The sequence below is a fragment of the Erpetoichthys calabaricus genome, chromosome 1 (assembly GCF_900747795.2).
Source record: "Erpetoichthys calabaricus chromosome 1, fErpCal1.3, whole genome shotgun sequence".
NCBI classification, from domain to species: Eukaryota; Metazoa; Chordata; class Cladistia; order Polypteriformes; family Polypteridae; genus Erpetoichthys; species Erpetoichthys calabaricus.
The window spans coordinates 244,686,959-244,712,420 of record NC_041394.2 but is presented as its reverse complement, the minus strand read 5'-3'; the positions used below and the strand labels follow the sequence as shown (position 1 = coordinate 244,712,420).

At 37.9% G+C, this 25,462-nt stretch overlaps 1 protein-coding gene across 1 annotated transcript in view; it reads left to right on the top strand.

Annotated features, from left to right (window-relative positions):
* Window positions 1–25,462, top strand: part of LOC114660646 (uncharacterized protein C3orf20-like) — a 70,256-nt gene that overhangs the window by 11,307 nt on the left and 33,487 nt on the right. Inside the window, exons 4-10 of the mRNA XM_028813481.2 lie at window positions 1,533–1,664; window positions 2,745–2,861; window positions 9,417–9,582; window positions 9,986–10,205; window positions 10,472–10,531; window positions 11,626–11,935; window positions 18,057–18,173. Coding sequence (XP_028669314.2) covers window positions 1,533–1,664; window positions 2,745–2,861; window positions 9,417–9,582; window positions 9,986–10,205; window positions 10,472–10,531; window positions 11,626–11,935; window positions 18,057–18,173 — 1,122 coding nt within the window. The remainder of the gene's footprint in view (window positions 1–1,532; window positions 1,665–2,744; window positions 2,862–9,416; window positions 9,583–9,985; window positions 10,206–10,471; window positions 10,532–11,625; window positions 11,936–18,056; window positions 18,174–25,462) is intronic.

The window sequence follows — 25,462 nt, the reverse complement described above, 5'->3', positions numbered from 1 at the left end:
CTTTTCTGACTAGTGAAAAAACAGTTTTGCATATGGCTACGGTCAGTGTCACTACTGGTAGCATGAGGCGATACCTGGATCCTACAGAGGTTGCACAGGTAGTCCAGATTCTCCTAGCACAGTCTCAAGGGCATGGAGGAGATTCCAGGAGACAGGCAGTTACTCTAGGAGAGCTGGACAGGGCCGTAGAAGGTCTTTAACCCATCAGCAGGACCAATATCTGCTCCTTTGGGCAAGGAGGAACAGGATAAGCACTGCCAAGCCTTGCAAAATGACCTCCAGCTGGCCACTGGTATGAATGTCTCTGACCAAACAATCAGGAACAGACTTCATGAGGGTGGCCTGAGAGCCCGACATCCTGTAGTGGGCCCTGTGCTCACTGCCCGGCACCATGGAGCACGATTGGCATTTGCCATAGAATACCAGAATTGGCAGGTCCAACGCTGGCGCCGTCTGTTTTTCACAGATGAGAGCAGGTTCACCCTGAGCACATGTGACAGACGTGAAAGGGTCTGGAGAAGCGTGGAGAAAGTTATGCTGCCTGTTACATCGTTCAGCATGACCGGTTTGGTGGTGGGTCAGAGATGTTCTGGAGAGGTATATCCATGGAGGGACACACAGACCTCTACAGGCAAGACAACAGCACCTTGACTGCCATTTGGTATCGGGATGAAATCCTTGGACCCATTGTCAGACCCTATGCTGGTGCAGTGGGTCCTGGGTTCCTCCTGGTGCACGACAATGCCCGGCCTCATATGGCGAGAGTATGCAGATGGTTCCTGGAGGATGAAGGAATTGATACCATTTACTGGGCCCCACACTCACCTGACCTAAATCCAATAGAACACCTCTGGGACATTGTTTTGGTACATCCGATCTGTCAGGTTCCACCTCAGACTGTCCAGGAGCTCAGACTGTCCAGGAGCTCAGTGATGCCCTGGTCCAGATCTGGGAGGAGATCCGCCAGGACATCATCCATAGTCTCATTAGGTGCATGCCCCGACGTTGTCAGGCATGCATACAAGCACGTGGAGGCCATACAAACTACTGAGTACGATTTTGAGTTGCTGCTATGAAATTTCAGCGAAATGTACTAGCCTGCTGCATCACCTTTTCACTTTGATTTTCGGGGTGTCTTTAATTCAGCCCTCTGTAGGTTGATAATTTTTATTTCCATCAAACGATGTTGCATCCTTTCATTCCTAACACATTAACCAGTCCATATCAGTATGGATATCCAGCACCATCGGATGTGCTTTCAAAGTGTTCCTTTAATTTTTTGAGCAGTTTATAATTCATGTGATATCATTATGCCTTTTTGGTGAGTATGGAATTTAATTATGAGTCTTCATGACCCTAAATTAGAATAAGCAAGTTAAAACATTGATCATGGATGGATGTAGTCCATTTTTTCCACCTTTATAAACATATTTGTGGCTTACTTCTGATTTAAATGCAAAGCAGTTTATTAACAGTGGTTTCATAAAGAAAGGTATATATTAAACTGTCTAACTGAATTTTTCCTCTTACAGGTAAATGAATTTATTGTGATTCGCATTGCAGGAGTCAACACTGCCAGTCTGTCCTATAGATGGCAGCAAGAGGCTGTACATGTTTCCCTGTCCTCGCTGCAGAATGCAAAACCTCTGCACTCTAATGAGCTGGTGAGATATGTTCGTTTAAGTTGAAATACTATTTACCCTGAAATACTATGTACTATATGTGAAATACTTCGAAAATGTTCATTTTAAGTACATAATGACAAAGACTTAGAATTGTGCTGTTTTCTTACTTAATATCTTTTGCCTATATACAGTATTTAAACAGTTTATTATTGTTTTGCTCAATTGTTTGTCCTTAAGGTATTCAGTCAGTTACTGTCTTTTAATACATTTTCATTGCCCATGTAATACTGTTTTAGATTTCAAAAATCTATCCAAACCTTCATGAACTGATTTACTTATGCACTACATAATAGAGTGAATTCACAGAACTACTAGCCACTGTGTTACAAGATTCAACAAATTATCTTGGTCTATGTCAAAGGGCTCTCATTTTAATACCGTGCTGTAGACATGTCCACTTAGTAGACATTGTGAGTACTAAACAATAAAGTATACGAGACTGCTGCTTGGGCATTTGTTAATTTTGTTTTTCACTATCATAAAACATCAGTGAAAATCATACATTATCCCCATGCTTAAAGCACTTGTTTTCTTTATTTCCCATATTTTGGAAATTGGCGGATAAGAATATTGTATTGACAGCTTAGAACTTTGCGTTACACTGTCTTGTGTATTTTTAATTGGCACTTCTCTTTATTACTGGTTCTTCATTTTCTTACTCAATATTGTAACCTTTCCTGTCAGCTCCTAAGCAGCCTTATTTTAACTAATATGTTTATATATTTTTGTAATCCTTACTTACCATTTTATTCTACTTTCAAATATTTTTCCAAACCTTTTTTTAATATTTTATATTATAGTTCTCTTGTTTTTGGTATAATAAATCTATAAATACACTAATTATTTTAGCTGTTGTTAAGAATTGGGGGTTGCATGTACATTCTGTAAAGAGTGAATACTAGTTGTTTTAGTAAAAAAGGTATTTTTGTTTTATTAATGGCAGTTCTGTTTTTATCTGTTATTCAAAGGCTATTTAAAGTATATGCAAGCAATCGTTTAAGGTTGGTTTTAGGCTAACCAATTAAGTTATTTTATTTTATTTTTTGCCTTTTGTTAAAGGGATTAATACTGACTGATGTAAAACTTTCCTCTAAAACTGGCAGAGAACTTTCAAAAACAAATAAACAGAAAATTATGGAAAAAGAAGCAAGGAGGAAATTTATGGAAAAAAAAATGGTGAGCATTTAGCTTTAATTGATCATGTGGAATAAAACAACCAGGATTTTTTTCTTTATAAGTTTTATCATATTGTAGTGTATGTCTATATAATCATAAAATAGAGGGGGCAACAGAATAATAAAGGCAAAGTAGTAGTATTATTGTCATGTGCACAAAGTACAGGGAAATGCTTATTTGCATGTCCAACCAGCACTGCATTTGATAGGAATATAAAGCAAAATTAATGGAAATCACAAAAAAATTAATTGTATTCAGCCCTGTGAGCTTACACATATTTATCTCTCTCTCTCTCTCTCTCTCTCTCTCTCTCTCTCTCTCTCTCTCTCTCTCTCTCTCTCTCTCACTATATATATATATATATATATATATACATATATAAAATTAAAAGTCTGTCTGTCTGTATGTCCGTCGGCTTTTCATGAGAGAACTACTTGACATATTTAGATCTGTTTTTTTTCTATAATTTGCTTGAACATTCCGGTTGATTTTTGTGACTTTTCTCATTGCGCTATGTATCATAGTTCACTTGCGGTACCAATTAATTTGCACGAATCTGAGAGACACGCAGCGGGCCGAGGGGAGGGGGGCACAGCCTAGGGGCGTGTACCTTACCTCCTCTTAACTAGTGAACGAGAGAACTACTTAATGGATTTATTTATTTATTTATATTAATTTTATTGTAATCATTAATACAAATCGATCAATTTTTACAAAAAATAGGATTGAAAAACAATTCGACCCCCACCCCTGAGAGAGAGAGCATGGCCAACAGAGTAAAACTTAAGGCTTATAAACATACCTAAATTGATTAGTTTAATAGGCCAGTAGAGATGAATGGAGAAGAAAAAGAAATGCGGAGATAATTGCTTCCTTGGTGCTTTAAGAGCTTATTCTAAAATTTTATTGATTATATTCTGCCAGGTTTTAAAAAAATTCTGTACAGATCCTCTAACTGAATATCTGATATTTTCCAATTTCAAATAGTATAAAACATCGGTTACCCACTGACTTAAAAAAGGAGAGTTAGGATTCTTCCAGTTTAGCAAAATAAGTCTGCGTGCCAAAAGTGTAGTGAATGCAATCACAGTTTGTTTGTCCTTCTCCACTTTAAACCCATCTGGAAAAACACCAAACACAGCTGTTAGTGGGTTAGGAGGGACTGTGACACCAAGGCTGTCTGAAAGGCACTTAAAAATTTTGGTCCAAAATGATGTTAATTTGGCGCAGGCCCAAAACATGTGACCCAGTGAGGCTGGGACTTGATTACAGCATTCGCAGGTTGGATTATGCCCTGGAAACATTTTGGACAGTTTTAGGCGAGACAGATGTGCTCGATATATAATTTTGAGTTGAATAATTGTATCCTTTGCGCATATGGAGCTTCAGTAAAGTCTCTGCATTGCTACTTTCTGCTTCCTTTCTGATATATTGATTAAGAGATCTTTTTCCTATTGTCCTCTTGGATCTTTGAAAGGGAGGGACTGTAAAATAATTTTATATATTGCAGAGATGGTGTCTAAATCCTTGAAATTGAGCAATATTTTTTCCAGCATGGATGAAGGTGCAAGATGAGGAAAATCAGGCAGGTTCTGTTTAACAAAGTTCCTAATTTTGAAGATAGTGAAAGAAATGTGTGGCTGGAAAGTTAAATTTGGAATGTAATTGTGCGTAGGAAGCAAAGATACTGTCTATATAAAGATCTCTGAGCAATTTAATCCCAATTTTTTTCCAGATATTAAAAATTGCATATGTTTGCGAGGGTTGAAAGAGGTGGTTCTCTTGCAGAGGTGCCACAGATAAAAGCTTCTCCATCTTAAAATGCTTTCTACATTGGTTCCATTTTCTGAGTGAGTGAAGCACAATTGGGTTATTAGTATATTGCTGATACCTTGCATTTACTGGGGCACAAAGCAGGGAATATAAAGAAATACTTCAGGATTTTACTTCTATTGCGGACCAGGCCTGTGTATGTTCATCTATTTGTGTCCAGGTTTTTATAGCTTGCATGTTTGCTGCCCAGTAGTAAAACTGAAAGTTAGGTAGAGCCATGCCACCTTCTGCCTTAGGTCTTTGTAGGGTCGCTCTTTGGATACTTGGATGTTTTGAGTTCCAAATAGATGAGGTTATTGTTGAATCTAATTGCTTAAAAATGATTTATTGATATATTTTGGAATGTTTTGAAATAAAAAAAGAAGCTTAGGAAGAATATTCATCTTAACAACGTTAATTCTTCCAGCTAGAGTGAGATGAAGGGTTGACCATCTATGCAAGTCTTGATTAATTTTTTCCATACAGACGGCAAAATTTTGTTGTTAAAGAGCTTTGTGTTTACTTGTGATGTTTACCCCTAGGTATTTAAACTGATCTGCAATGATAAACGGTAGGGTGTCTAATCTAATTTTATATGCTTAAGAATTCACTGGAAAGAGTACACTTTTATTCAGATTAATTCTGAGACCAGAGATCTTTTGAAATTCTGTAAGTGCTGTTAAGACTGCAGGCACAAAATTTTGTGGGTCTGATATATACAGTACCATATCATCTGCAGATAGAGAAATTTCTGGTCCAGTCCTTCTCTGATAATCCCACTTATCTGATCAGTATTTTGACAGTGAGCCACCAGTGGTTCAATGGCAATTGCAAATAGTAGTGGTGACAAGGGGCATCCTTGTCTGGTACCACGTTCTAGTTTAAAGTAGTCTGAACAAATGTTGTTAATACAAACTGAAGCTTCTGGATTGGTATACAGTAGTTTGATCCATGCACAAATGTTCGGGCCAAACCCAAATTTCTCTAATGTAGTGAAAAGGTATTTCCATTCAATCATGTCAAATGCTTTTTCTGCATCCAATGATAATAATATTTCTGGGGTGTTTGACTTTGTTGGTGAGTATACATTAAACAGGCGTTGAAGATTGGAGGATAAGTGTCGACCCTTGATAAATCCAGTTTGACTTAATGGATTTAGATTGTTTATTTTCTATAATTTGCTTGAACATTCTGGTTGATTTTGCGGGAGCAATATATTCGCGCTAATCTGAGAAAGAGGCTGTGGGCCCAGAGGAGGGGGATGCGTGATGTCATACAATCAAAGAATAATTACATAGCCATGTTGGATTTACATATATAAGCAAATATATGTATTAATCTTAGTAGATGTTGACAAAGAAATCTGAATACTTAGGTTAAAATGTAATAGAAAGTTTACATGAGATTTAGCTAACATAAAATAAGGCCTGTTGAAAATGAAGAAGTGAAAAACAAAAACTTAATTTAACAGCATTTGTAGAGGCTCTTAGGGGTGTATTCCATTTGGAGGCCAGAGGTTGACTTCTATTTGAAAAAGCATAATGTAATTCTATATATAATGCAGTATGTAACAATACTTCTACTACTACAGTGAACGCTCTTACTATTATTACTACTACTACTGATACTATTAAAGCCCATAACTGTTGTAATATATGATTTTATATTTCCCAATCATTCTGTATCTTGTATCAATGTCAGATATAGTAGGATGGTCATGGTAGCAGTGGCACCATTTGCCACAACTGGATAGCAGAAAAAATGAATAGGAAAATACCAGCTTGTATTGATAGTTACTACAAAAACAGGAGGATAATCATGGTAACAGTGGCACCAAGTGGCAATAAAAGCCAAAACCGGATAGTATGAAAAATGAATAAGAAATGCCAACTTGTGCTGATGGTCAATTCAGTTTTATATAAGAAAAATACGATTTTCTTTGAATATAAACATCCAAACCATTAAGCTGTAACTAGGCCACGTAAGTGAAAGGTTGTATTTAAATGTAAAAAAGCTGATGGTTTATCATAGTAGCAAGCAGATAATTACAAAACCTAGGACTCTAGCTAATACAATAATTTTATTTATCCTTACACTTTTTTTTTTAAAGACTTACTGTACATCCTATAATTTTAATGTATTGCCTGGGATGTGCACATTAATAAAATTTGAAGCGGCTCATAGAATTAACATTTTGCCCATGTTTTTAAGCAAGCATTTACCACTAATCCAGTATTTTAAGTCACTGAAATGAATAATTAAAGGCCAAATTGAAGTAACATCAGTATATACAGTATAATCATTATATTTCAGCATGTATTGAGAACAAATTTGTTAAATTTGAACTAAGTCACTTAAGAAGATCCTTAACAACCTGGTTATTATAAAACCCAAATGTTATCAGTAGTTTCCAAAGCTGTGCTTAAAATTAACAACATAAAAATTGTAGTATTTATTGCATTGGACAATATTTGGATGTTTTTAAAAACACAATTTAAGGAGGTATCCATTTTGTGCTCAAGGAGAAAGACAGACTGAAATTTTAATCAACACATGGTGTTTAATCTGACACTGAAACTTTAAGGCTACTATTTTTAAGGAGGTCAGAAATAAGCAGGTTTGAAATTAGGCTGTCAATATTGTGCATATTATTGTCTAAATCTGATTTCTTCAGTAAATGTATGACATTGGTCACTTAAAAAGTGTCTTGAACATTGTCATCCATTAAAAATATATTAATATAGCATAATTTTAAAAATAGCTGCAGTATGTATGGTGCTTGGGCTTAATGGGACAAGACACTGATTTCATTTTAGAAATCAAAAGTATATTGTTCTGTTTTGTTAATAATTTAAAATTACTAAGATAGTACCCACATGGAATTATAAATTTTCACGATGTAGAAAAATATTTTGACACAGATCTTCTACAGTAAAATAAGTGCAATTTCATAAAAAAGTTAAACAGATATCCATGACACTAAAATTGTGTTATAGCAAGTTGCTTTAAATTGCTGATTTAGCGAAAAGCTATTTAAGGGTCGAAGGCATGTGATTGTGATAGGTATAGCTGGACTGTAAGAGGATAAAGATATGGTGAAGACTAGGTATCATTGCTCGGCTTTAATAGTCTACAGATGAATAGTAATCTGACCTATTGGTATTTGAAATTTACAAAGTGAATCAATAGCAACATTGCATTGTATGGGCCTCTGTAAAAACTTGTTATTGAAACATCTGAGAAGTATTTGACCTAAGCATGCTACAAAAACATACAAAGCAAGAGAAGAAACGACTACAGTACAAAATTAAACTGTGTATTTTTTTAGTAATGTCATAGCATATCAGGTATAGAAAAAGACAGTACACAAGCAAGCAAATTTACAATTAAAATAAATGAATTTCAGGAGACATTAGTATGGTTCTGGGCTGTCTTCATTTGTAAAGATTGTATGAAACCCCAGCCCCAAAATCCTTATTATTTCTTCTAATTAACCACATTTGAAGTAAGCCATTAAATAAATTATGATGCAGTAGTGTAAACTTTAGGTTACAAAAAGAATAAATGTATTAATATGCATTTTTAATTGGTGAAAATAATCAGAAAGTAAAAACAAGGAAACTAACACTGGAAAGCAGGCAAAGAACAAAAAATTTCAAATAAAGTATGGTTAAGCTCGCTAAGAACTAGTAAAACTAGAACAAAGTCAGAAATCCAAAAGCCAAAATCTGAAATAACAAATTCAGAAATCTAAATTTACAACAAGAAATATGTTATTCAAAACGTTAAACTAGATAAAAAAATAAAAAACCAAGACCAAAAAGCCAGCATAACCTCAAAGAAAACTGACACGTGAAAAGAAGCACATGCCAATGCCTCAGCAAAAAACAGATGCTAAAATTATCTCTTATTTGCTCCCAAAATAACTGTGCTATAATTAATAGCAGCACCTGAAAATACTTCTGAACTGTATCCACTACACCTCTCTTTTCAAATACATTCCCTACTTTTGCTACCATTGGGTTTACTGTGTTTTTATTAATGTTGCTTTATTATAATATTTATTCTATACTGTTTAAATGGGTCAAGCTATATTGTTAGGAGAGCCTGGTGTTGGTGATTGCCGTATACCCATAGGGGTTAACAGCTGAGAAGAGACCTCTTCAAAAGAAAGCAGAATGATAGGCGGTCACCTGGTTTGGTAATTTGCATAGGTGTAGATCAAATCTGTACTTGTGGGGCACTATAAAGCAGATACCTGGCATTCACATATGTAAAATAGCTAATAGCAACTGTAGCATAGATGAACCAAAATAACAAATACAGGAATCTTTATAGTACTATATTCAAGGTATAGTGATAAGAGAACCTGGTCTGGTTGATTGCTATATTCACGCAGGGGTTAGTAGCTGAGGAAAGTAATTTTCCAATAGCAGCAGCTGGGTGAATGAGCACCTGCTTTGGTGATTGGCATAGGTGTAGCTTAATTGTTTGGTCTGCTTATGTTGAGCTAGTAAGTCTTTTTGCTTAAAGCAACCGTCCGTGTGCAGTTAAGACTGTACATATGGGGCGTTAGAAAACAGCTCTATGAAAACAAAATTCTACTATAATAGTGTGTACTAATACTAGTAATTTTTTTAAGATTCTCTTGACTTTTCCTTAATCTTTTAATCTTAGAAATTAACAGAGAAACTGCTAGTAGAAACATCCATATTTTATTACATTAGTTTGTGTCTTCCACAGACTATTGCTGAAAGCAAAATATCTGATTTGGTAAAGACTCTGGAAATCCCAGAAGATGATTTCAGCCACCTTCAGGGTTTAAAGTACTTTCAAGAACTGAAGAAGCTACAGCGAAAGGTCAAAAATATTCTAGATGATTGGATGGAGCACTATCGTATTGCTACAGGTGTGTTGTTTAATCAATGTTATTACAAAGTGCATTTTCATTATTAGTAATTCAAATTTTAAAAAGAGATGCTGCATGCATTTTAGTTGGTTAATCTTGTTTTAAAATTGCTTTTTTCAAGAGCAAGTGCCAATACTGTTTTATTAGGCCTTGTCTTGCAAAAACAGCACGTTGGCCTGGCCATATAGCACTGTTTGGATTGATGCCTTTTAGAATACCTTGTGGGATGCATTGCCCCATATTCATTAAAATTCCAGTAAGTTATTGTTTTATGATTTTTATGATTTGCAGATGCATAATTTAGGTTGATTATTTAGTTACAGTATAAACTTGCCATTGTTGCTCCCTTCTTTATAAATCCTTTCTATGTATTAATTTGAATAACAGCATCTTTTGCCTATAGGAATCAGTTCCCCGGACATTCAGAAAATGTCAAACACCCCACAAATGATCCAGGCAATTCGTAAAACCCAGTCAGCTGCCCTGCCTACATTGGGAGTAGCAGAAGAAGAAGAAGAGGAAACTGGAAAGTGTACTAGCCATGACGAAGGTTTTAGCCGCTTCTTATCAGCTCCTGCAAGAAACATTCGATGGGATCCACCAAAGAGTGCCTTATCCTCTTGGTAATAGAAGAGAAAAGCCGATCTAGTGGCTGATTAATTTTTTTCTGCATTTAATGGCAGAACTTAGCTAAAAATGCTAAACTTTATCACAGAATTTAAGCTAAATGCAGTCATAGAAAATGAGAATATTCAGCTTTGGTTTATGTTGCTAACGAAATGTATTGACAAATCAAATATAAATGAAAATGTAAGTAGATATTTGTGTACACACTGGTGAATAAAATAAAAATAAAAATTTAAAAGTAATCTTTATGTTTATGATCTAGTACACAGAAAGAGAACAAAGAGGCAGGCAGTTTTTCTGCAAAGTTACAGAGTAAACCTGGGTAAGGACTTTATTTTTCTTTTTGTACTTTCAGTGTTAAATGGGTGTGTGGTTTCTCAAATAACTATTACATTTCTTTAACTGAAGTTGAATTATAAAACGTGAAATATATATACAATGGAGGGTCTTTATTTTTCATTGGTGGGCTTACTGTTGACAGTTCTAAACTGCTGTTTGATTTTTATATGCACTATCGTTAGAAGTGATTATTGGTGCGCCTTAATTTATGTTAAACAGTGTTCATTAGCACAACTGTTTCAATTTTATGCCAACACATTAATATAGTATCACTAGAGTATTAAGAACTGTTAAGTTTATTTCATCTAGCCTAGTCATTACAATTGAAGTCCTGAAATACTGAATATTGCAATGTTAACAAAGTAAGAACAAAAAAGATTTGCTTCAAAGGTGAATGTGAAGAAGAGACTTGTATTATATTGGAACAGCTCTTACTGCACTTGCAGGGCAAAGCTTTCTTTTGGTAAATAAATTAGAAGCAGTATCTACAGTTGGGCTTGAGTGTATTTTTAAAGGGGAAGTATTCATTTACAGTGGTAAGGAATCTCCTGTACTAAGTGTCTTGATTCATATGATCAGAAATGATCTTGAACAGCAGAATTTTAATGTATTGTTTTAGAATTGTATTCATTCTTAAAAGCTATTTTATGACCAACTGGTAAAGTGTAGGTGCCAACTAGATCTGGTGGCTAAGTATAAATAATAGCACACTTTCAGATTTTGTCAATCAGTGGTGTGATAAATGTTGCACTGTGTGAAAATGTGGCTGGGCACACAAAACACAATATACAGAAATACTTGTGCAACCTTTGTTAATAAAATAATCATCCAGCAAGATCACTCACATTGCTTCTTATTTTAATTTTGTGAGCCTAGGTAATGTAATTTGTCAGAATTTTCTGTTATTCATGTGAAAAGGGCTTTTTCTTTTGGGATTTAACAACAAAGTGAAATTTTCACATTTGAAAAAAGAATCATAACTAGGCAAATTTCATAATATTAAGGAAAATACTGATCAAATTCTTCTGTCTTTAATACTGCTAATCTTGACATGAGTTTATTTCTTCCATATTGTAGACTTTCACTCTCCAAAGGCTCAGAAAATATCAGGTCGCATATGACGATTCATAAGGCATGTCCAGTGTCTTTGCGAAATGCACTATTAAAAGATGGAACTCCTAAGAGGTGCAGATGCAGCAATCATCAAATCCCATTAGTCAGTGATGTGGAGTATGATGACTTCATCCAAGGTCAGATCCCTGGGATTGAACAGATCTTAGTAATGTGTGTGGTTTCATCTTCAGCCCTAAAGAACTCAGCTGGTGTTGACATACTTGAGGAACTTTATGAGAAGAAGAACAAAAACCGCAGCATGCCTTGTGAACAGGTACAATTGTTTTATCACTTTTCCATATAGTAGTTCTTTTTTTGTTTCTTGATCATCTTTTCTTGGTTTTTACTTTGAATCCAAGCACCATAAGTAATGGACATCTATTGCCTTCATTATTATTATTATTTTGTTACATTTTTATTTCTCTACATTGTTAACTACAATTTTAATTATCTAAAATTTCCTGGAATATATTATGCACCCAGCTTTGTAAAATATTTTTTTCAAGGCTACATTCAGACACATAACAAAAAGTTATTTGTGAATTGTTGCACAACAAAAATGGTGAAAACAACTTCTACATTGAAAAATTAATGTAAAAAAGTTTCAGCTGTGGAGCTTCCATTTATTATAGTGTACTGTACATGTTGCCAGGAAGCTAAAAATTAACAAAGATAATCTAAACCTTGTATTACAGAGGTATCTATCTATTAAAAAAAATACTACTTTCTATCTAAGTTATAAGCCCAGTAAACTGTAAATGAAATTTTTATACATGACATTTGGGTCCTTTTTTAAAGTTGAAAGGCGGAGAATGGTATGCTTAAAATATACATAGATTTCTTAATTTTTTTTTCAAAATTTCTGCTTTTGTGCAGTAGTATCTATCTATCTATCTATCTATCTATCTATCTATCTATCTATCTATCTATCTATCTATCTATCTATCTATCTATCTATCTATCTATCTATCTATCTATCTAATCCCCCCCTCCCAAAAAAACAGTCCAAGGTGTTGTCCCCTACAGTTTCCTTGCATGGGGTTAAGTATTTCTGATAGGGTTATTTATGGCAAAGTAGTCCAGGGGAGTGTCAGATCTGTAAATGACAATTATGAATGAATCAGAATTGTAACTTTTCTGACAGAGAAGGAGCCGGAATTCATGTACACATTGATTTTACAGCTAAAATAATCTCTTTGTTTGGTTAGGGCACCACTGATCATGTGAAGTTTCACTTGGCACCCTATTTTACTTTCACAGATAAAAGATTCTACAAAGCATTATAGTTTAAATCAGTCAAATCTCATCACCTGGTGACTTCATGACTAATGGAAGACTGTTTCTTCCTAATATTGTCTGCTAAGATTTTGTCACTTTCATAATTAGTTTCAAAAATGTTTTGTTTTGAACTTTATTTTTATTTGTGTCATGTGATAGATAAAAATATAGCTTATGTGATAATTTTCTTGCCTCATTCCATAAATGTTGAACAGTGTTCTCTGTTTGGGTTAGCATACATGAGATTCTTTAAAACTGGATCCATAGGTATTTATAAGGTCATGTGTGGTAAAATTGGCAGTTGGAATGATCAATATTTAAAATTGTTTCTTCTTTTGGAATAAACAGTGTAAGAAATAAATACAGGAAGAGATGATAAAGAGTTGGACACTGTAAGTGAACCTTTGTATATTTGGTAGAAAATAACAATTCAACTTAGAATTGTTATTGATGCGTCTTTCCAGATGTGAGTCCCAGATCAGGCTGTTTAAATTTGGCAGTGGAACCCCTTAAGAGGAAGCCAAGATGGAAGGGGCAGGTTCAGGGGATCAGAACCCAGGAGTGATTTCAGTTGTCATCCTGTTGCCAGTCATCAGATCTGCTGAAGAAAAGGGAGTAGAAGCATTAGGTGACAGCGGCAACCTTCAACTCAGGGTTAAATTACTATTCAATGAGGTCTGAATTTGTTTACGAAGCACACCTGTGTGATACCAGATGTGATGGTGGCTGGATGGATAGATGTATTTTATTTCTTCTTGTGGTGCATTTAATCATGTTATTTGGATTGAAACAGAATACTTCCTGTTCTCAAAACGATTCTCATATGTACCGTAGTTTTTTTGTAATTTGTGTTTACTTAAACACTAACCTTGAGTTTTAAAATTTCATTTGTTCATTTTATTTATAGTATGGTTATCGTCCTCTATTGTGTGTCTGCTGCTATAACACTGCAATTTCCCATTCAGTAAAATGTCTTATCTATTTATTTATCTATCTACACACACTATACTGTATGGCCAAAAGTATATGGACATCCCTTCAGATTAATGAGTTGAGACACTTCAGCTGCACCTATAGTTAAGAGGTCAATTGCATGTTATTTTTCTTGTACATACTGCTAGGCTGTAATCCTTCTGATCAAAAAATTACATTTTAGAATATGCACATTGTCACAAAAGCCACAAAGAGCCATAGCAAGATTGATGGCAGCCACACGTATATTTGGTTTCCTGGCTGCAAATGGTCGTTTAAATGATAGCACTGCTGTGCACAAAACCGAGTCCAAAACAGAACTGAGGGAATAGGGAAAAGATGGAGGCTTTTAAAGGAGAAGACAGGAAGTGAGATCAAAGGGGTCGGGCTCATGAAGGTCTTCAGCCATAGGTTCAAGCCCGGACGTGACATCAAAGGAGCTGGAGCCAGCAAGGTCTCCTTCCGTAGGCTCATTCCCGGAAGTGACGTCAAGAGGGCCAGGTGGAATCTCCTGTGAATGGTCTACAGGAAAGGGAGAGAGAGTCAGTGCACTCTACCACATCCCAGTATGACTCGGAATTGCCCCTACTCAAGCCCTTTAGTTGCCTCCCATGCACACGTGTGTGGCAAGGCCCCCCCCTCAGCACAGACCCGTCGGGTCGGACAACCCTGGCCGAGAGGTTGTGAACCCGAGAAAGAGCATCAGCGTTGGCGTGAAGAGTGCCCCGACAATGAACAAGCGACAACTTGTACGGCTGGAGGTCAGGAAACCACCTGGTGACCCGCGGATTCAACTCCTTGTGCAGGGCCATCCACTGTAAAGGTGCATGGTCCGTGACAAGGGTGAATTCCCGGCCCAACAGGTAGTACCTCAGCTGAGTAATCACCCATTTAATCGCCAAAGCCTCTCTCTCCACCGCTGCATACTTGGTCTCCCAGTCCAGCAGTTTCCGGCTTAGGAACATGATGGGGTATTTCACACCATTGACACTTTGGCTCAGCACGGCCCCCAGGCCTGTGTCCAAAGCGTCCGTCTGGAGGATGAAAGGTAAAGAAAAGTTAGGTGCTTTCAAAATAGTTGCGGACGCAAGGCCCTGCTTCAAGTCACTAAATGCAGTGCCTATCTTTTCAGTCCATACCACAATGTTTGGGGCCCTCTTCTTTGTCAAATCAGTCAAGGATGCCGCTCTCTCCGAGAACCGGGGCACAAACTTGCGGTAGTACCCCGCTAACCCGAGAAAGGCTTGGACCTGCTGCTTGGTTCGCGGACGGGGCCATTTCAAAATGGCATCTACTTTGGAGCACTGTGGCTTCACAGTACCCCGACCCACCAGGTAGCCTAAATACTTGGCTTCGCTCAATCCAAAGAAATATTTTTTGGGATTAATCCGCAGCCCGGCCTCACCAAGTGTCCACAATACTGCTTTTACCTGCTGTAGGTGTTCCATCCATGTGCTGGAATAGATGACCACGTCATCCAGGTAGGCAGCACTGTATGAGTTATGATGCCTGAGCACTTTGACCACCAGACGCTGGAAGGTTGCCGGAGCCCCGTGTAACCCAAATGGAAGGACACGATACTGCCAGTGTCCGCTAGGGGTGCTAAACGCTGCCTTAACCTTCGCGGAGTCCGTTAAAGGAACCTGCCAGTACCCCTTTGTCATGTCCAGTGTGGTCAAATATTGAGCCTGTCCAAGCCTCTCGAGGAGGTCGTCCACTCGTGGCATTGGATTAGCATCAAATTGGGAGACTTGATTAAGCCGATGGAAGTTATTGCAAAACCTCCAACTCCCGTCAGGCTTAGCGACCAATACAATGGGACTGGACCAGAGACTATGACTTTCCTTGATTATACCTAGTTCCAGCATGTGTTTGATCTCAAGCTCCATTTCAGCCCTTTTTGCCTCGGGAAAACGATATGGTCGTTCTCGGACTATAACCCTGGGCTCTGTCACAATGTCATGCTCAACCAGAGAGGTCCTTCCGGGGTTTTCATTCACTACCTCCAGGACAGACTGGATAACTGTTTCCAGCTCCCGTCGTTGTCTGGGACTTAAATCCGCACCGAAGTTAAGGCTAGCTGTGTGAGCAAAGAGTGAGCAGGGCTGACCGGAGGAGGGATCGGGATCCCTGTCCTTTCACGGTTTCAGCAGATTTACATGATAATCCCGCTCCATTGGCCGACGATTGGGTTGACTCACCAAATAGTCGACGAGTCCTTTCCTCTCCTTAACTTCGTAGGGACCCTGCCAATGGGCAAGCAACTTAGAGTGGGAGGTAGGTACTAGGGCCATTACCCGATCTCTCGGGCGGAACTCCCAGAGAGACGTGCCACGGTCATAATATTGGACCTGTGCTGCTTGAGCCTCTTCCATGTGACTTTTAAGAAGGGGCCGAATTTTACCAAATCTATTGTGTAATTGTGCGATATATTCCAATATATTTGTAGAGGGAAGAGCCTCTTCTTCCCATCCTTCTTTTAAGATATCTAATATGCCCCGGGGTTGTCGCCCATACAATAATTCAAAAGGGGAGAACCCCGTGGAGGCTTGTGGGACTTCCCGATAGGCAAAAAGGACGAGGGGGAAGAGCTGATCCCAGTTCCTTCCATCCTCGTTGACCACCTTACGAAGCTTTTGTTTGAGAGTTTGATTGAACCTCTCTATCAAACTGTTGGTTTGAGGATGATATACAGTGGTCTTTAAATGCTTTATTTTAAGTAACTTGGCAGTCTCCTTGAACATCTCTGAGGTAAAAGGCATCCCTTGATCCGTCAGGACTTCCTTAGGGATGCCAACGCGTGCAAAGACCCCTACTAATTCCCATGCGATGGCTTTAGAAGTGGTTGAGCGCAACGGAACAGCTTCGGGGTATTTGGCAGCATAATCCACGAGGACTAAAATATACTTGTGCCCTCGGGCTGAGGGCTCTAGGGGTCCAACTAAATCGACCCCAATTCTGTGAAAGGGAACATCAATTAGGGGAATAGGAATTTTTAGTTTGTCATTAGATGCCATTAATATTAATTTAACATTCACATATTCTTTAAATGATGTACAACTTTCTTTTAATACATATTCATGCAGTGTACGTTAGATTTATTATTCATTTAATCTTTTCTTTTTTAGTTTGTAACCTGCAGCACTGTTTTCCTAGCAGAGAACATATGCTTATCTTTTTTTTGACTAAAAAGAAAACATTAAATACAATATTAACCTAGAAAAGTATTTTTTCTTTAGTAACTCTGTTTTCTTTTTGACATTAAACAGCAACATGCCTTCATATGTTTACTTCATGGTTATACTTGTCATTTTCTTCTCTTAAGTCTACAATACTAATCAAGAACATAAAAGAAAACCAATAGCCATATTTTTTTTTATAAATTTTAATTGCTTTTGTTATTATGATTTGGTGTAAGAGGTTACTTCCCAGCTTAGGGGATTTCTTCATATTGTAGTTTACAAGGGTTTTTTGGTTATGGTATGTTAACTAGGAATAAAGTGTATTTAAAGAATATATTTGCATGCCAACATGTGTTTTTTAAATGTAAACTTAATCAGCATAGACCCAAATCTGAAGCCTGCTTTGGTTGTTTGTTTAATCCCATTGTTAAAAAATTGTTTGGGAAAGATGTTTTGCAAGAATTATAAGTCTCTGAATATCCCTGGAGAAGTTGTGGTTCAAATAAGTTATTTTTTGGGCGTTTTAAAGTTTTTAATTACTGCAGAGCAACTGACATCGGTATTAAGGTTAAAGGATGCTAAAAATATGGTTGTGATTTAATTTGTTATTACTGATTTAATATCCTACAGCTGTAACCACATTTAAAACAAATGCAGAAGTACAATAAAGATGACTGATGCCTTAAAGTATATATGCTGGTAAAGCATGGGAAGTTCTACATTACTTTCTGCCATCCTGCTTTCACCCACTATTGGGTGACATTTACTGGGTTGCTTTTGTGTCATAAATATATATTTTTGGCTGTTGCAATTTTAATATTTCTGTGGTTTACAGAGTAAAACCCATTAGTTGGAATATTATGCTGAACAAATAGCACAAAAAGCAAAAAACAACAAAGATTTCCTTTTAAAAGGCTGTCTTTTGCATGGAAAGCCTGATGTAATTGTCATTTTTGTTCACAGAGCCGCCTGGACTCATTTCGCTTGGTGAAATATGACATTAATACTGCTGGCAGTGTCACTGACTGGCATGACTGCCTTTTGGTTCGTCGACACAATGTAGCTCCTGGCATGTTTTTGGTAAGTGACAGTCTGATTTTAATATCTGCCATACCATGATTATATTAATCATTTTACTGAGCTTTTATGTCATGATTATAGTGTTATCCATTTTAAATCATTTAGTTTTGTACAAATTTTGTACAAATTTGTAACATAAGATATTTTTATTTAGCTTACGTTATTTACTTATTTCTAGGTCATTTTAGAAGTAAACATTGAATTTAGTAACCAATATACCCTACAAAATTTACGACATACTATAATTCACCACCGGGTTTTACAAATCTATTAGGATTATATTTGGGTTTATATATCAAACCACCTTTACCCTAGATGGCCTACATGTTTAGAATATTGTACACCTGTTTACATGCATTTTTTAAGATGTCAGCATAGGCTGTTTAAGTGACATACTTATGGTCACCCAGCAGGCTTCTGATTGAAAGTCCAATGACGACATAGCTAGAAGAGGCTGGTTGTAAATATGTATGTGTGTATATATATATATATATATATATATATATATATATATATATATGTGTGTGTATATATGTATGTATGTATATATATATATATATATATATATATATGTGTGTGTGTGTGTGTGTGTGTGTGTGTGTGTGTGTATATATATATATGTGTGTATATATGTATGTATGTGTGTATATATATATATATATATATATATATATATATATATATATATATATATATATAATATACTGTATATATGTATGTGTCCTTATAAGTATGTGTGTATATATATGTATATATGTATACATATATGTATATATATGTATGTGTGTATATATGTATATATGTATATATATGTATATACTGTATATATGTATGTGTATATATATATATATATATATATATATATATATATATATATATGTGTGTGTGTGTATATGTACAGTGCATCCAGAAAGTATTCACAGCGCATCACTTTTTCCACCTTTTGTTATGTTACAGCCTTATTCCAAAATGGATTAAATTCATTTTTTTCCTTAGAATTCTGCACACAAATTTTTGGCAAATTTATTAAAAATAAAAAAACTGAGAAATCACAAGTACATAAGTATTCACAGCCTTTGCTCAATACTTTGTCGATGCACCTTTGGCAGCAATTACAGCCTCAAGTCTTGTTGAATATGATGCCACAAGCTTGGCACACCTATCCTTGGCCAGTTTCGCCCATTCCTCTTTGCAGCACCTCTCAAGCTCCATCAGGTTGGATGGGAAGCGTCGGTGCACAGCCATTTTAAGAACTCTCCAGAGATGTTCAATCGGATTGAAGTCTGGGTTCTGGCTGGGCCACTCAAGGACATTCACAGAGTTGTCCTGAAGCCACTCCTTTGATATCTTGGCTGTGTACTTAGGGTCGTTGTCATGCTGAAAGATGAACTGTCGCCCCAGTCTGAGGTCAAGAGCGCTCTGGAGCAGGTTTCATCCAGGATGTCTCTGTACATTGCTGCAGTCATCTTTCCCTTTTTCCTGACTAGTCTCCCAGTTCCTGCCACTGAAAAACATCCCCACAGCATGATGCTGCCACCACCATGCTTCACTGTAGGGATGGTGCCAGGTTTCCTCCAAACGTGACGCCTGGCATTCACACCAAAGAGTTCAATCTTTGTCTCATCAGACCAGAGAATTTTGTTTCTCATGGTCTGAGAGTCCTTCAGGTGCCTTTTGGCAAACTCCAGGCGGGCTGCCATGTGCCTATTACTAAGGAGTGGCTTCCGTCTGGCCACTCTACCATACAGGCTGAATGGTGGATTGCTGCAGAGATGGTTGTCCTTCTTGTAGGTTCTCCTCTCCACAGAGGACCTCTGGAGCTCTGACAGAGCGACCATCGGGTTCTTGGTCACCTCCCTGACTAAGGCCCTTCTCCCCTGATCACTCAGTTTAGATGGCCGGCCAGCTCTAGGAAGAGTCTTGGTGGTTTCGAACTTCTTCCACTTACGGATGATGGAGGCCACTGTGCTCATTGGGACCTTCAAAGCAGCAGAAATTTTTCTGTAACCTTCCCCAGATATGTGCCACGAGACAATCCTGTCTCGGAGGTCTACAGACAATTCCTTTGACTTCATGCTTGGTTTGTGCTCAGACATGAACTGTCAACTGTGGGACCTTATGTAGACAGGTGTGTGCCTTTCCAAATCATGTCCAATCAATTGAATTTACCACAGGTGGACTGCAATTAAGCTGCAGAAAAATCTCAAGGATGATCAGGGGAAACAGGATGCACCTGAGCTCAATTTCGAGCTTCATGGCAAAGGCTGTGAATACTTATGTACATGTGCTTTCTCGATTTTTTTTTTATTTTTAATAAATTTGCAAAAACTTCAAGTAAACTTTTTTCACGTTGTCATTATGGGGTGTTGTGTGTAGAATTCTCAGGAAAAAAATGAATTTAATCCATTTTGGAATAAGGCTGTAACATAACAAAATGTGGAAAAAGTGATGCGCTGTGAATACTTTCCGGATGCACTGTATATACTCTATATATATATATATATATATATATATATATATATATATAATATGTGTGTATATAGACACAACATGTGTATACAAGACACAAGGTAGTTATACTGCATCAGCAAGGTCTCTCCCAGACAAAGATTTCAAAGCAGACTGGGGTTTCAAGATGTGCTTTTCAAGCTCTTTTGAAGAAGCACAAGGAAACAGGCAATGTTGAGGATCGTAGATGCAGTGGTAGGCCAAGGAAACTTAGTGCAGCAGATGAAAGACACATCAAGCTTATAACCCTTCGAAATCAGGAGATGTCCAGCAGTGCCATCAGATCAGAACTGGCAGAAACCAGTGTGACCCAGGTACACCCATCTACTGTCCGGAGAACTCTGTCCAGAAGTGGTCTTCATGGAAGAGTTGCAGCCAAAAAGCCATACCTCCAATGTGGAAACAAGGCCAAGCGACTCAAGTATGCACGAAAACATAGGAACTGGGGTGCAGAAAAATGGCAGCAGGTGCTCTGGACTGATGAGTCAAAATTTGAAATATTTGGCTGTAGCAGAAGGCAGTTTGTTCGTTGAAGGGCTGGAGAGCAGTACAATAATGAGTGTCTGCAGGCAACAGTGAAGCATGGTGGAGGTTCCTTGAACGTTTGTGGCTGCATTTCTGCAAATGGAGTTGGAGATTTGGTCAGGATTAATGGTGTTCTCAATGCTGAGAAATACAGGCAGATACTTATCCATCATGCAATACCATCAGGGAGGTGTATGATTGGCACCAAATTTATTCTGCAGCAGGACAACGACCCCAAACATACAGCCAAAGTCATTAAGAACTATCTTCAGCGTAAAGAAGAACAAGAAGTCCTGGAAGTGATGGTATGGCCCCCACAGAGCCCTGATCTCAACATCATCGAGTGTGTCTGGGATAACATGAAGAGACATAAGGATGTGAGGAAGCCTACATCCACAGAAGATCTGTGGTTAGTTCTCCAGGATGTTTGGAACAACCTACCAGCCGAGTTCCTTCAAAAACTGTGCGCAAGTGTACATAGAAGAATTGATGCTGTTTTGAAGGCAAAGGGTGGTCACACCAAATATTGATGTGATTTAGATTTCTCTTTTGTTCATTCATTGCATTTTGTTGATTGATGAAAATAAATGGTTAACACTTCCATTTTTGAAAGCATTCTTTGTTTACAGTATTTTTTCACACCTGCCTAAAACTTTTGCACAGTACTGTATATATATGTATATACAGTATATATGTGTGTGTGTATATATATATATATATATATAATATCCATCCATTTCCCAACCCGCTGAATCCGAACACAGGGTCACGGGGGTCTGCTGGAGCCAATCCCAGCCAACACAGGGCACAAGGCAGGAACCAATCCCGGGCAGGGTGCCAACCCACCGCAGGACACACACAAACACACCCACACACCAAGCACACACTAGGGCCAATTTAGAATCGCCAATCCACCTAACCTGCATGTCTTTGGACTGTGGGAGGACACCGGAGCGCCCGGAGGAAACCCACGCAGACACGGGGAGAACAAGCAAACTCCACGCAGGGAGGACCCGGGAAGCGAACCCAGGTCCCCAGGTCTCCCAACTGCGAGGCAGCAGCGCTACCCACTGCGCCACCGTGCCGCCCTATATATATATATATATATATATATATATATATATATATATATATATATATATATATATATATATATATATATATATATATATATATATATATATATATATATATATATATATATAATATCCATCCATTTCCCAACCCGCTGAATCCGAACACAGGGTCACGGGGGTCTGCTGGAGCCAATCCCAGCCAACACAGGGCACAAGGCAGGAACCAATCCCGGGCAGGGTGCCAACCCACCGCAGGACACACACAAACACACCCATACACCAAGCACACACTAGGGCCAATTTAGAATCGCCAATCCACCTAACCTGCATGTCTTTGGACTGTGGGAGGACACCGGAGCGCCCGGAGGAAACCCACGCAGACACGGGGAGAACATGCAAACTCCACGCAGGGAGGACCCGGGAAGCGAACCCAGGTCCCCAGGTCTCCCAACTGCGAGGCAGCAGCGCTACCCACTGCGCCACCGTGCCGCCCTATATATATATATATATATATAATATGTTTATACAGACATTTGGACATAAACCCAGCATATGCAAACATAAGGACATATTCATAATAAATAATACTTTACGACCAGTACCCCCCCACACACATACACACACACTGACCTAGCTCCGACTGCCCCCCACCACACCACCCCACCCCCACCTAATTTTGCTATATAATACCTTTGATTCTTGTATGTCTAAGCTTTATCCTCTGATGAAGGCCCTTGGTAGGGGCTGAAAGCTCAGGAATAAAAACTACTTTATGATACGTGATTCTTTCTCTCTGATCTCCAGCAGCAAATATATATATGTACAGTATATGTGTGTGTGTATGTGTGTGTATATATATATATATATATATATATATATATATTTTATGTACACATAATCCAACTCAAGGTCACAGAAAGCCAGACAGCAGCCCTGGACAGTTAGTCTCACGACACACACTTCACTCACTCACAGTGTGGCTAATTTCAAGTTGCACCTAATCTGCTTGTTTCTGGACATGTGGGAGGAAAGCCCACACAGATGGTGTCATGTAGTGCTTCCTGTGATTGCTTCAACATGATACTAATGGAAACAGCTAGACACGCATAATAGTGTGTATGTATATATACACACTTATAATATATAAATATAACACAGTATGGATTTAACTTTCAAATGTAGTGCTAGTTCTGACAGATTTTGCCTTTATGTTAATTAAGGAAACACTGTGATAACTAGAAAAAAGCAGGAGTTTTACATTTCATTGCCTCTCGTGCACAGCTGTACTAGTTCTATTACTTGTGTTCTCTTACAATACAGTTAAAGGAAGAGAAGCAGTTTGATATGAGTGACGTATCCCTTTTCTGTTTCTGAAGCTATTTTTCATTGCTTCTGGGGTAACCGCCTTTCTTTTCCTGCCATTTGTTCCAAGCAGAGCTTCCTGCAGCCTCTTGAGTAGCAATGAGGGCAGGAACTCCTTTGCACCAAACAAAGTTCACATGCCAGCTTGTATTTCAGTTTCCTTTCATGGGTGTGTGTGTAGTTCATACTTGACAAAGAGGTGAACATTTCTTCTCATCCTTTATCAAGCCAAAGGTGAATTCCATAGTGAATGCAGTTTGCCTAGTGTTCAGGACACTGTTTACGTCATGCAGTATTTCCTTTAACAGTAAATTTACTTCAGTGTAACTTCTTGGTGTACTAGGAACACTCGGTTAGATGAAAGTCCACAAGTTCAAACTACCTCATATTTGTTATTATTCATATTGTTTGTTAAAATCATTATTGCCAATCCCCAATTTTCTTTAGTTTTACACCAACTTATATTTTTTACTGGTAAAAAAAAGTGTATGGTTGAACTGATAAATGAGTAGTATCCAAATTTGATTAACCTGTGACCCTGAAATTAGATCAGTCAGGTTATATAAATGAATGGATGGATAATTTTGGGCGGCATGGTGGCGCAGTGGGTAGCGCTGCTGCCTCGCAGTTAGGAGACCCGGGTTCGCTTCCCCGGTCCTCCCTGCGTGGAGTTTGCATGTTCTCCCCGTGTCTGCGTGGGTTTCCTCCGGGTGCTCCGGTTTCCTCCCACAGTCCAAAGACATGCAGGTTAGGTGGATTGGCGATTCTAAATTGGCCCTGGTGTGTGGGTGTGTTTGTGTGTGTCCTGCGGTGGGTTGGCACCCTGCCCGGGATTGGTTCCTGCCTTGTGCCCTGTGTTGGCTGGGATTGGCTCCAGCAGACCCCCGTGACCCTGTGTTTGGATTCAGCAGGTTGGAAAATGGATGGATGGATAATTTTAGTTTTGTCCATAGCTGGATCGTCTCAGCAACATGGCAGTGAGAGAAAAAAAAAAAGCATTACAAATTAATGAATTAAAGGGAGAATTATGCTTTTTGGGGTCTTACTCATTGTACTCAGAGAGAATGATTTAAACTTCCTGCAATCTAAAACTGTTAAAGTACAGCATGTACTGTATGCTGTATATACTGTATGCACTGTAGGTACAGTCAGTCTTGAACTGGAAGCAAATAATTGCCTATACTCTCTGTTCTTGTAGGCTTCTTGATCCTCCTTGTGATGTAACACAATTTTCTAATTATGTAGAGGGGGTGTCCCCTTATAAGTTTTGAGCTTTCTGTCACATATTTATCATATCAAACGGCGAGGAAGTGTTTTGAGCGTGCTAATATACGTATATTATATCAAAGAGGGGAGCTAGGGGTACCCTTTGGAGGGCTTAGTGAGAAGTTCCAGTACTCCACACTGTATGCAATATGTGTACATATAAAGGCTGGATTAAGACCCCCACAGGCCAAACTCAGAATGGCTCCTCTCACCTCATTAACCCATTAGACACATGCAAATACTCACAGATTATGAACATTGTATATGTCACTAATACTGTAAATCAGGTACAGGCATTGAAGTAGAAAAAAATCTCAAACTTCATTTTAGGTTAGCTTCACTTTCCTTTTTTGTTCATTTATGTATTGCAATGAAGGTAACAAACTAATTGAGAGGTGCACCATCATTTCTCTGGGAAATCAACTTTATTCTGTTAGCACAATCAATGAACAGCTAACATTTTTATAAGGACTATGTCACAACTGAGTGTTATAGGATCGAATATTTAATCCAAATAAAATAAAAGACCATTTGTTGGGTGGTTTTGCGTTT